This window comes from Fundulus heteroclitus, chromosome 19 (genome assembly GCF_011125445.2).
Source record: "Fundulus heteroclitus isolate FHET01 chromosome 19, MU-UCD_Fhet_4.1, whole genome shotgun sequence".
Taxonomy (NCBI): domain Eukaryota; kingdom Metazoa; phylum Chordata; class Actinopteri; order Cyprinodontiformes; family Fundulidae; genus Fundulus; species Fundulus heteroclitus.
The window spans coordinates 20,361,635-20,373,760 of record NC_046379.1 but is presented as its reverse complement, the minus strand read 5'-3'; the positions used below and the strand labels follow the sequence as shown (position 1 = coordinate 20,373,760).

The 12,126-nt window shown below is 42.0% G+C and overlaps 1 protein-coding gene across 2 annotated transcripts in view; it reads right to left on the bottom strand.

The window, feature by feature from the left end:
- Positions 1-7,983, bottom strand: part of crlf1a (cytokine receptor-like factor 1a) — a 32,404-nt gene extending 24,421 nt beyond the window's left edge. The window contains exon 1 of one of the 2 annotated variants that reach the window (XM_036150843.1): positions 7,507-7,983. In XM_036150843.1, coding sequence (XP_036006736.1) covers positions 7,507-7,579 — 73 coding nt within the window. In that variant the 5' untranslated portion in view covers positions 7,580-7,983. The remainder of the gene's footprint in view (positions 1-7,506) is intronic. The other variant, XM_036150842.1, reaches the window with a different exon arrangement.
- Positions 7,984-12,126: the final 4,143 nt, after the last annotated feature.

Here is a 12,126-nt window from a genome sequence, read left to right as displayed (position 1 = left end):
AACACATCAAACAATCTTAAGAATCTGCAGTCACAGATACACCGACAATTCACAATGAGTCTGCTCATCTGTTTTACGGTTCTGTTAGGGTTTTGGACTCCCACTCCCACTGAATGCAGATGAGTCTGGCATGTAGGAAAAGCTTGCACAGTTGACCGAAATACCATTAACACTTTGTCCACACCTCTCAAGTTTGGACAGGTCAATTTTGGACAAACGTCCAACTGAAAGTCGATTAGAGAATGCTCTACTGTCCCCTGGAAATCAACCGTAGAAATGTACCTCCATTATAACAAACTTCTTATTCTCTTTCCTCAGAAGTGAACGTTCCTTTTTTTCAGTGCGATGTAAATGCAAAGAACCAGACATAGAAATCTACAACAAAAATAAGCTCAACGCCACTAGCACTTTCACAGTACAGTGCAGTCATTGTATTCATTATTCAAACCAGATAAATCAGACTTTAGCATCACTTAATACCCGGCGGTACAACTCTAAAAAGTTAAACTTGCAAATATGTTGGTGGAAACCTGAGCACACCTTTGGTTGGGGTGCTTTTACTCAACAGCTTTTAGATGTGTCCCTGGTCCAACACATCTGACTCAAATGTCTGAATTATATCCTCAGCATGCAGTCAAGTTCTCCAGAGTCCTGCTAATAACCTGTTTATTTGACTCAGGTGTGTCGGACCAGGAACACATAAATGTTGCAAGACACTGGACCTTGAGGACTGGAACTGCAGATCCCTGCTCTACAGCAATATTTTCTCTGGACACCCGGGCGTCAAAGATTAAAGCAGAGGGTTTTGATGGAGAGCTATATTCGACACCATAGATTAGGGATCCAATGATCTGATCCCAAGTATCGTCTTGGTGTCCTGGTCAATGTTTTTTATGATTATTATAGGAGTCCATGACCTAACTCATCTTCTGATACCTGCTGATATATTTTCTACTGACTTGCAAAATTAAGATGATATGTGGTAAATAATGGCTGTTTATGGGAATTTGCAGAAATTCATGGGATTAAAAGGAAATAATCCAGAAATTTTAAACATTAAATGTTGGCTGCTAACAGGGATTTTTTAGATAGATTGGGAAATTATATTTTACCATAAACCAGTGTAAAAAAATTTTTTTTTTTCTTCAAGTAGGTCTCAGTGCAAATCCCCATCTCATGCACCCTGCTTGCTGCCGGAGTACCGAGGCCATGCCGCCTACATGCACTGTTTATTCCTATGTTTCATGTACAGATGGTTTCTAAAGCTCTGGGCAACACACTCTAAACATAAGACTATTAAATCCACACATTTGAACCTATGTACTACATCAATGAAAACTTTCATTATATTATTGGGTAAATATCTTTGATGTGTGGTATTAATGTTTGACTTGCAGAAAACACATGAAGGTCTGCATATAACAAAAAATCTGTTTATATTTATGCTTGGATAAAATACACTTGGGTTCCCAGAAATCCCATTAATTAATTTAATTACAATGGAAAATTTCCTACTTGAACAAGCTCTGCAGATCTTGACTGACTAGTGAGGTAGTTCAGCCACTTGATTCGGGTGTGTAGGGCAAGGGACTCATCTAAAAGTTGCAGGACACCAGCCATTAAGGATTTGAGGTTGAGACGAATGAAGCAGATCATGTAAAAAAAAAAATGTATCTAACAAATTAGGGTTTGCTCTTACGCTCTATGTGTTTTTCACCCTTTACGTTGATGTTCAAGGTGAACTGTGCAGGCTGCTGCAGTTTCTGGTCTGTCTGGGTCATGTGAGCTGCTCTTTACGATGTGCCCCACCAGTGTACAGGACATCTGAAACACTAGTCATTAAATTTACTACTTGGAAAGCAAAGTTCTACGTTTCTGAGGCAAGAAAACAGCTTATTCTGTAAGTGTTGCCGACTCACGGCAAAATACTGTGTGTTACGGGCCTAATCATCAGCGCGTCCAATTAAAACTGAGTAAATATGCTAATGTGAGCCTAGCCCTAAATCACCCTATTAAAAAGTTCATGGAAATTTATTGAAGAGTTTAGCTGTTAACATTAAGTCATTAATATGCTACGATATGACTAATAGAGGAATGCATCTATAACATGTTTAGAAACTACTAATTACGCACACAAGACAAAATGACTTGCGCGTTTAACGAGCGGTGTCTGTCGGCTGTCCTGGTCCAACCTCTGTAAACAGAACTGCTGGGAAGCACTGCAGAAGAAAAGGCCCCTAAGGGCTACAAATGAGCAGTTTTTAATGCCCTAAAGACGTGAGGTTAATTGTTTTTTGCTTAAGCACATTAAAACGTTCAGGTAATCCATTTGCTTTTGTTTTGTTTGAATTGCTTCACAATGGAAAGAACAACTACCATGCAAAATTAGCAGTCCAAAAAAAAGAAGCTTTGATCTCACAGGTGAACCAGACAATAAAAAGGAGGATCAAGGAGAAAAGATGAGGATAAAGGCTGATTTTCTAAAGGCTGCAAGATACTAACAAAAAAAAAAAAAGTTTCCCACCAGCGTAGAAAGCAATATGAACCCATCTGAGAGGGTTTCGAGGAGGGAAATGACTGAGCAGCTTGCAAGCGAGAGTGTCAACACAGTCAGACCACTACAAAATCTGCGCCCGAGGCCACGTCTATTCAGCAGCCCGCCACCTTACGCTGACAGACATTGTGTGGTCTTTTATGGCGGGGCCGCCTTTGAAGACACCAGCTCATCTGGAACTCCACTCCTGTGTTAATATCCCCGCCGCCTCCCGGGGGCCCTCCGACACGACAGTCCCACCGCGTGCACGCGCGCGCACGAACACAAACAAACCCATGCAAACGCGCTGTTTGTCTTGTCACTGGATACAAGTGGACCAAAGGCGGCCATGATTAGCCGGTAATACGGCGCTCCAGCTGAATAACAAGCAGTGTTTATGTGTTCCAGGCGCTAAGGTTGGGACGTTGCCCCGGAGCGGGGTGTGAAGCCCTTTAACACCCATACCTTCACAGTTCAAACGCTGCGAAACGAGACACAATTACTGCTGTTTATTGTCTCTTCCCCCAAACACGTTCACCGGAGGAAATGGCTGTAAAAAAAAAAAACGATTTGTTTGGAGAGACGGAAGCTCTCATCACGCCCGAGGATGAGTCCAACATCGTGACCGTGGACGAAGGAATTCACGCTGAGAAATGAGAAAATGCCTCCCGCTCTCATTTTCAAGACCGCCGGCTTTATCCCGAGTCTCAGGCGGCTGGATTCTAGTCTGCGGTGGTTTATTAAAATCTGCGTCTGGAGATTTTCTTGAGGAAGTCACGCAACATTTGGTGACAATGAGCCGTGCAACGTTGTCTGTGAAGAGGTTGAAGAAGCAGCAGCAGATGTGATTTATTCTTGATTCACGGACAAACGTACAGAAAAAAAGTTAATTTCTAACGCCGCGCTGAAGAAAAGGTGCTAAAAAAAAGGAAAAGAACATTATGCCTGGTCATATCTATGAGACTCTTGTTTTTCTTTCTCAGAATTTCAGATATGTAAGACCAACAGGTAATGCACTGATGTAACTTGGAAGGAAAATGACAGTTTTCTTTTTCTTTAGCTGAAATCTGAAAAAAGTGACATCAATTTGCATTCCACCCCTTTTAGTATGATACCCCTAAATAAAATCCAGCACAGCCAACTGTCTTTAGAAGTGACCTAAACATTTATTGGTCTGTCATGTCGAATTCAAACAAAGTCCATTGGATTTGGTGCGTAGCAAAGCTACTGTAATTATTGCATTATTTGTTCTTTGGCTATAGGGTGCAATAACAATTATACATTTAAACTGCTTCATTCTAGTAGCAGACTGTGTGAAAGAGATTCATTGCCCATTATAAAAGTGAGTTAACCACTAACGAGCATTTACGTTGTAGAATAAGCAGAAGGAAAGATTCAGGGCTTGTTATTCCCTTTAAAGCCCTGAATCCAGACTTTCTTTTATTACGCCTTTAAAAAAAAAAAAGGATGAGGGACTGAGGAGCTGCTGTTTGCCAGCGAGCTCACCATTAAAACTAATCCAGCCTCTTAGTGGCTGAACCGGACATAACCATGATTTATTTACATTATTGTGCATTAAGCAGGCTCTCCCACATTCTAACAAAACCCCGAGCAAGTGATATCACCGCTTTGCTGCGGTCCGTAAAGCCCCCATGCTCAGCATGTGTTAAACGAATTATGGCCTGACTTGTTGAAATCCAGCCTCCCAGGAGGGGAGCTCTCTCCCCGCATGGGATACAAGCAATGCAACAGCAGCAGGAGGACATCAATAATCTGGGCTGTCAGACAGACAAAATGCCATTTGTCCCCTTATTTCCCCCGCTAAACGTGTCCACAAATCAAGCGGAGCACGGCCAGAAAGGGCCCCCAGTAGGCCTGGGCCGGTTACTGCCATCAAGTTTTTTCTAACTGAGATTTTTACCACCTTAAAAGGGGAAAATCAAGAGTTCTGTCCCCGTTTAAAGTCCTTTTCGTTCGAGGGCAAGACAAAGTGTCCGGGCAAGGGGAGTGTTCTCCAGGTGAGAGTGAAGCATCCTGTCCGTCGCTCACCTGGCTAGAAGGAAGCTACAACATGCTTCTATCCACCGCAACACTTCTGGCGTCATGGTGCGGACCCTAAGAGTGCCCCACAATCAAAATAACCACAAACGCAACAGGTAACATGATTACAACTGCATTAATTTTTGCGTTTTAATTTTAGCAACAGCTGGAAGAACTGTTGATCCACCTGCCGCCTTGATATGCTGCCATTAACTGTTTTTTTTTTGTTTTTTTTGTCGCCTGAAACACTGCTTTTTTTTTATAGGATATTTCAAATCCCTGAAAACTGCAAACGTTTTTGAAAGGAGCCTAATTCACATGTTTCAATAATAGGCAAATGCAACTTAACATTTTTGTCATTTGTCATTTGTCAAAATCATTGAAACAGCACCTCATAAACAATTGGACTCCTCTTCGATATAAAAAGGATCCACTTTAAAGGCTTCAAGGCAGGTTTTTTGACTGCTTTACGGCAGCGAGGTCGCACAAGTAAAAGTTTTGAATGACATACAGTCGGTTATTCATAGGGCTGGACGATATAAAAAACAAAGCATATCGATAAAAATAGATAAATAATTATCAACAAATTCTAAACATATATTTAAGGGCAGCCCAGACCGTTTGTTGCTTAATGACCTATTTTTAGATACAGAACACACAAACTGAATTCAAACTCAACCCTTTATTCAACCAACTTTTTACCAAAACTGCAAGTTTTAAAAAAAGAAAAGACAACGTGTGCTCTCTGAACTTTTTGAAGGGGGCGGGGCTTGGGGGCGGAGCTTGGTGACAGAGATTCCTCTGTCTGCGTTTGTGATTGGTTGGGAGGATGTGATGACTAATAATAATTTACAGGGCTAGACTGCAAAAGGAAGGAAAACCGTTATTCTATTGAACTTTTTATTGACCTTTTTTTTTCTATCATTGATTTGTGTCTATCGATCGATATTTATTGTTATTGAATCATCGTCCAGCCTTGGTTATTCATATGCCTGACTGATGTGAATTAAAAAGGATTTTTATTTAGCCAAGAAGTTTGTCTCTGCTGAGAAATGACATAAACATTTCTGAAAAAATTACAAAAGAATGTAAAATTTTGGAAAAGATTCATCTGCATTTATTTACATTTTATAAAAAAGAAATAGGATGTCCTCAACTCTTCTCCCTTGCTATGACACCAATCAAACCCTTCTTATATTTGCTGACCAGGTTCTTGCCAGTATCCTCTTGTATTCTGATTAGTTATTTTTGGTGATGAGCTTCAAGTCTTTCAGGTCTGAAGGCCTCCTTGCCATCACCCGAATCTTTAGCTCCCGTCCACAGATTCTCTACACTATTCGAATTTAGACTCTATTTCCATGCAGAAAAAAACATGTTGGTAACGTTGGAAGATTGCCTGAAACCTGAAGGATGAATAATGTCGGGCCCAGCGGATCATCTTGTCAGCCGTGCGTCTAAAACCTCTGTGCGATCTTACCGGATCTAAACGCTTCTGATTGTAACATCCTGATTGAAATAGATACGTCTGCATCTGCGTCAAGGTGTACCAATATTATACTAAAGAGCTATTTCACAGTTTTCCATCAAGTAGAGCTGCACTGGATCCTCTCTAGCTTCATTTCTAAAGTCCACATGGATAACTCTACAGTGAACAGAGATTCACCTTCGCTCTGCCTATCAGAACATAAACGAGACCGTGTCCACTGGTTTTGTTGCCATCGGACTGTCTGATAAATATTGCCCAAATCCTGACTCATCGGGTCAACCCAATCTTATGTATGGTTGAGTCCAGGTCTCTGCAACCTGTGGCTCCGGAGCCGCAAGTGGTTCTTTGCACCCTCCACTATGGGTCTTAATAACTCTAGCTAAAAAAATGGCAAAGAACCAACCAATGTTTTTAAATATAGCCATACCAACAAATGCAGGTCATGAAATAATACTAATTATGGTATAATTGCATTAAATGTTCACAACTGGATCACATCAAAGTCTAATTTGTGTCATTAGGTGGGAAACTTGGTGCTTTTTGTTGCCATAACTTTCCACAAATATCAAAATCTCTAAGAAGAAAATGTATCCACAGTCTCGCAACATTTTTACATCATTTACTTTCGAACTTCCGTAACAAACACACACACACACACACACACACACACACACACACAGTCCTATAGTAGAGATTTATCGAAAAAACACAAGTTGCGTTTTTTTTTTTTTTTTTTTTTTTCAAAAAGTCATGGCACATTTGCAGTGTTTGGTTTAGCTGGACCGGGAGGAAAATTGGCTCTTTGGACCGAAAAAGGTAGCAGACCCCTGGTCTAGTCTGGTCTGGATGCATTGTTCCACCCCTATCTGGAGGTGCGCTAAACTGATTCCAATCTTATCCCAAACTGGGTGTCATTTTGTAATTCATACTTTATATGCTTTAAATATAAGCTGTTATAGCATGGTATACATTTAGATGTTTGTTGTTGTTTTTTTTTTTAGAATGTCATAATAAACCTGTGCTATAAATCTACTTACTCGTCATACTGGCTCAGCCTCCATGCAGAAATCACTGTTATTGCAACTTGTATTGGAAAATAAAATTGCAATGCACTTTTATTACGGTTAAAATAACGATATTTATATAATCATAAATAGCATGTTTTAATTATCTGCAATCAATTAAACGTGACCCATATAGCCTAATGTTTACTGACTCGTTTGAAATGTGATGTAATAGCGCAGTAATCCGGTTCCGCAACAGGTCTGGCTTTAAAACCGAACAGAACCCAGCCGCGCGGTGCCGTTTCCACTCAGCTCTCCTGACCCACACTTGGACCGAGCGGATCCACGCAGATCCTCCCCACACCAACCTCCCCGCGTCCCGTCGCCCCCTCGCTGCAGGAGTGGGACTTTTGCGCATCGATGGACATCTGGGAGCAACTTACGTGTGGACAGGGACAGCACGCCGGGAGAGTGCAGCGTCAGGAGAACCAGGCAGAACTCCAGGGCGGCTCTCATTGTGGACGATTCTTCTGTTCCGCCGAACTCCCCGAAGCTGCTTTATTCCCCAAGCGGTTCCGCGTCCTGCTACCGCTGTTGTTGTGGTGTCGCCTTGTCTTTTCCTCCGAGCCTCCACGCAACAAATTACACCCAGAGAGTGAGTGAGAGAGAGAGAAAGGGGGGAGAGAGAGAGGGACGAGGAGGGGGGGAACCCAGTAAAAAAATCCGGATTGTATTAAGAAGATAAGTCTCCAGAGTGAGGGAGCGCAGCTGGAAAAGAGAAAAAAGTGTGACCCGCTGGGAAAAGTTCTCCTGTGAGGAGCCAGAAAGGAACCCGTCCCTACGCTGGAAGAGTGAAAGCTGCAGTGTTTTTCCTTCTTAATGGTTCCTGCAGCTAAATCATACACAAGTTCATACTTTTTAAGCCCCTCCCCTTTTCCCTCTCTCTCCCTCTTTCTCTCTCTCTCTTCCCCCACGGTCGCCAGTCATTCCTCCACTCTTCCCGTCCTCTCCCTGCCCTTTCCCCCCCCTGAACAGTGATGGGTAGGAGTCAGAACCATTCACTTCCACTGAATCACTCTGGCTGTGATAGTTTGATAAAAACGCCTTTCACTGGTTTTGGTTTTGAAAACTCATCACTGTATTTTAAACACAATTTTTTTTCTTCGTAAAACGCACTTTTCCAATAAATCTAGTCTCTCCTGACTAGATTGAGTGGTGATGTGACAATAAGATTTGCTCCCCGTCAATTTACTTGTGTTTAATTAGTTTGTTGTCCCACATTTATGTTTCAGATCATAAAACTAATCACGATTATATAAAAAAACGACAGTTAATGCCAAACAAAGAAGAATAACAGAAAGTTGTTCACATCTTCTGTTAATCATTGACCACATTTTTGGTTCAGATAGATTTTATTATTATTATTGTTATTATTAATTATTATTATTATTATTATTATTATTATTATTATTATTATTATTATTATTATTATTATTATTAGATCTGCTGTAACGTTCTAATCTTGAATGTTGTGTTTTTATCACCTTGAGTCTTTCTATAAGGAGTTTGCATGTTCTCCCGGGTTCTCACTGTACTCTGACTTCCTCCCACTGTCCAGAAACGTGACTGTTAGGTCAACTGGTCTCTGTGAAATGGAGTTTAGACGTAAATTCAAACTGGAAGACTCCCTTCAGATGCTCCATCATCCCCTGATTGTCACGTTATGTGCCTGTGCTCCAGCCAGTCTGAGTCAAGTCTTCCATCTCATCTCCTCCTCCCGGCTTCCTTATTTCCTCTGGTCTCTGCCATTAGTGTCTGGATAGTGTCTGGGGTAGACTTCACTAATCCTAATCCTAAAATGATCATCCAAGTTCATACACATTTGCAGCTTTCACGTCTTCTGCCGTGGTCCGAGCATCAAAGAACTTTCTGATTTATGTCAATAAATCTTTCTAATTGCAGTCTCTCCATGTTGAATTGCCCTCAGGGATGAATATGTGCGTGCACGGTTGTCTGTCCTGTGAAGGACTGGTGACCAGTCCAGGGCGTACCTCGCCTCTCGCCCAATAACTGCTGGGGATAGGTAAAAACAAATCAAGAAAGCTTTTAAATCACATGATGGTGTATTGTCAATTCCTTTTGAAAAAAAAAAAGAGTGTCAGGGTTTTCCCAACCTTAGCCTTCTTTAAATCAATTATTTAGGTGATGAGACAGAAACTTTTCACATCTTTTGAGACGCGTGTAAAGCCATACGTGCAACAGAAAATAGAAAACTAAACATCACCCTGAACTTATTATCCTCCTTTGCGGAACACCGTAATCAGGGTTTCAGAGTCAGTTAAAGGTTTTTACTGTATGCTTGCTGCAGGATCCCTTTTAAAATGTTCAGCCTTTACGTGCCGGTACCTTCTCCCGCTTTTAAACGCTGGATTATTGTCTTGGCTGAAGGGCAAAGTGGTGAGACGCCTCCATGTTATTGCATGAAATAACTGCCATCAGATAATACTGGCCAATTGGTATCCGAGATAAAATTCTTCAGAAAAACGAGACAAGGGCAACTTTTGTTTTCACAGAGGAAACTTTTTTTTCCCCAACAGAAGAAGAGTTTCCTTTTGTCAGCTTAGACGAAACAAGTCCGGATCTCTGTGGGAGACCTCTGACAGACAAGCCCTGAACAAACCAACACATCAGGGGGGGGGAAGCACAGTCGCATCAGGTCGTACTGGGATTGAGAAATCCACATTTGGGCCCCAGAGCGTTTCCGGTCTACAGAAGCTCATCCAGTTGGGCACCGTGACTAATGTTTGACTAATGTACAAGTTCGTATAAACCCAGATTAGTCCTGGTCATCCTCTGTCAGCTGAAGGCGGCGGTGAGTCAGCAGGAGGCCAGCCGCAGTGTTGGGGCTAACAGCCGTGGCGACCTTTAGGTCCTGGCCCACAATGTCCCCATTCTCCTCGCTCAGAGAGCACTCTTGTAGCAGAAGCAGTTCCCGCTCGCGTCCTGCTGTCACCGTACAGTAAATGTGAAAAGATCTTTGGGACACCGTCACGGCTCTTTAGTCACTTTTCCCGTTAGTTCTCTATTTCCTCCCGTTCCCCCGGCGCCGTACAAAGAACAGCAGATTCCCGATGAGCGTTTCTCTCCGTCTTGGGCCAGTCAGTGTGTCCATCGCTCAGCTGTTGTTCCACACGCGTGTCCACACACCCCAAATCTCAAAAAACAGCTCCTTTTTAAAGTCGCACCTTCTCGTTTGGAAATGCCCACAGCTTTGCATGAAGTCATTCACACCAACACTGTAATATTCTGGTTTCTGTTCTGGTTTTATTTTTGAGTTATTTTACTCTCCTGCTTTAGGTTCTCTGGTTGCTTTGAAGTTTTGTATTGTCTGGGTTAGTTTATCCTGTTTTTGTCATCTGTTTTAATCTTAGCTTTATTTTCTGTTTTTTAGGTTTGTACTTCAGGGTGATTTTGTTTCTTAGCAAGTTTGGTCTAGTTTCTGTTCACTTGTCCTGTCGGCTTTTTAGCTTTGGTTTCTGATTTATTTCTTGTTTTCCTGCACTGATGTCTGGTCTAATTACTTACTCTGCACACCTGCCTTACTCCACCCCTGTTGCAATCATCTCTGACCGGTTTCACCTGCTTCCACCTCCATATAAACTGTTGAGACCAGACATCAGTGCCAGGTCTCTTGTTGAGTGTAGGTGAGTCTCCTCCTGCAAGTTCTGTTATGTTTTGCTTTTGGATTTTGACCACCTTGTCTCCAGAAAACCTGTGCCGTTCTGTCTGTTCCTGCCTGGCCTGCCCCGGGAGTCCGCTTTGTTTCTGTGCCGTCTTTTGGGTTGACGGTCTTTTTGTTTTTTTTCCCCCTGTTTGACTTTTTGTTAATAAAAGAACCTGAACTGAACCTCTGCTGGTCTGGCTGAATTCTGGGTTTCCTGCCTACGATCATTACAAACACCTTAAGACAAGTAGCATGTATTTATTTCACGCATTTATATTCAGCCTTTTTTACCCTGAAACCTCTAAATAAAATATTGTTTATTCAGTTGCCTTTAAATGCCACTTGATTATATAAATAGAATTCCTGATATTAATTAAATATCAATAATGAGCTGTTCTGTTCAGGCCTTTGTCAGAGAACATTAGTGAACAACCATCATCATGAAGACCAAGGAAGACAGCAGAAAGGTCAGGCACAGCGTTGACAACCTGGGCATCGTACCTCTGGAGCCACAGTGCTGCCATGACATCTATCAAACAGGCACTCCACAAATCAAAAAGAAAGCGATGGTCAAAAGTAGTAATAAAAAGTCCTATTTGGAGTTGCCTGCTTACGGTGGAAACGCAACACTGTGGGACGTCTACTCTGTAGGGCTAAAATACAAATGCACACCACATATTTCAGAATTTTATTCATCAAAATGTTTAAACAAAGTTTTCTTTTTTTCTTCCACTTCAATTTGGGATGTTCCATAAAAAAAAAAACATGCCAAAATTAAGAAAACCCTGAAAACCTATGAATGCTCTTGCAAGGAAGGCATCGTGAATTGGGAAGACGTATCCTTGCTCATGCAAAACCTGGAGCAGAGCGCATGCCTTGCATTAGCCCATGCAAAAAAATCAGTGGCACGGTGCCACATTAAACACCACGCCACGAAGTCCTTAACGCAAAATCTCACAGCCAGGGAGCGGAGGACAAAGTGTTGGGAGGCAGCAAAGAGTTAGAGCAGTGTGAGCTAAAGATTGATGATGAAGCCTTCTCTGTTGTAATGGAAGTCATGCGAGGACAGTGAATCTCACATTCAGTTTGCTGGACAGACAACATGTTGAGCCGCTTCACTGTAAACCACGTGTCTGAGATGTAGGATCCCCGTGGAGAGCTGGTGCTAAATCCCCATTCCTTGTGGTTTGTTTTCAAAGCCTGTCACTGGAGAGAAGAGCATGCCTTTCTCTTTATTTGGGTGTTTGCTGCAGAGTTTGTCATTATAGGACTATTTGTTCCAGAATATTGTCTTCTTTTCGCACCACCTGTTTGAAACACAAATCTAAAACAGTGTTTT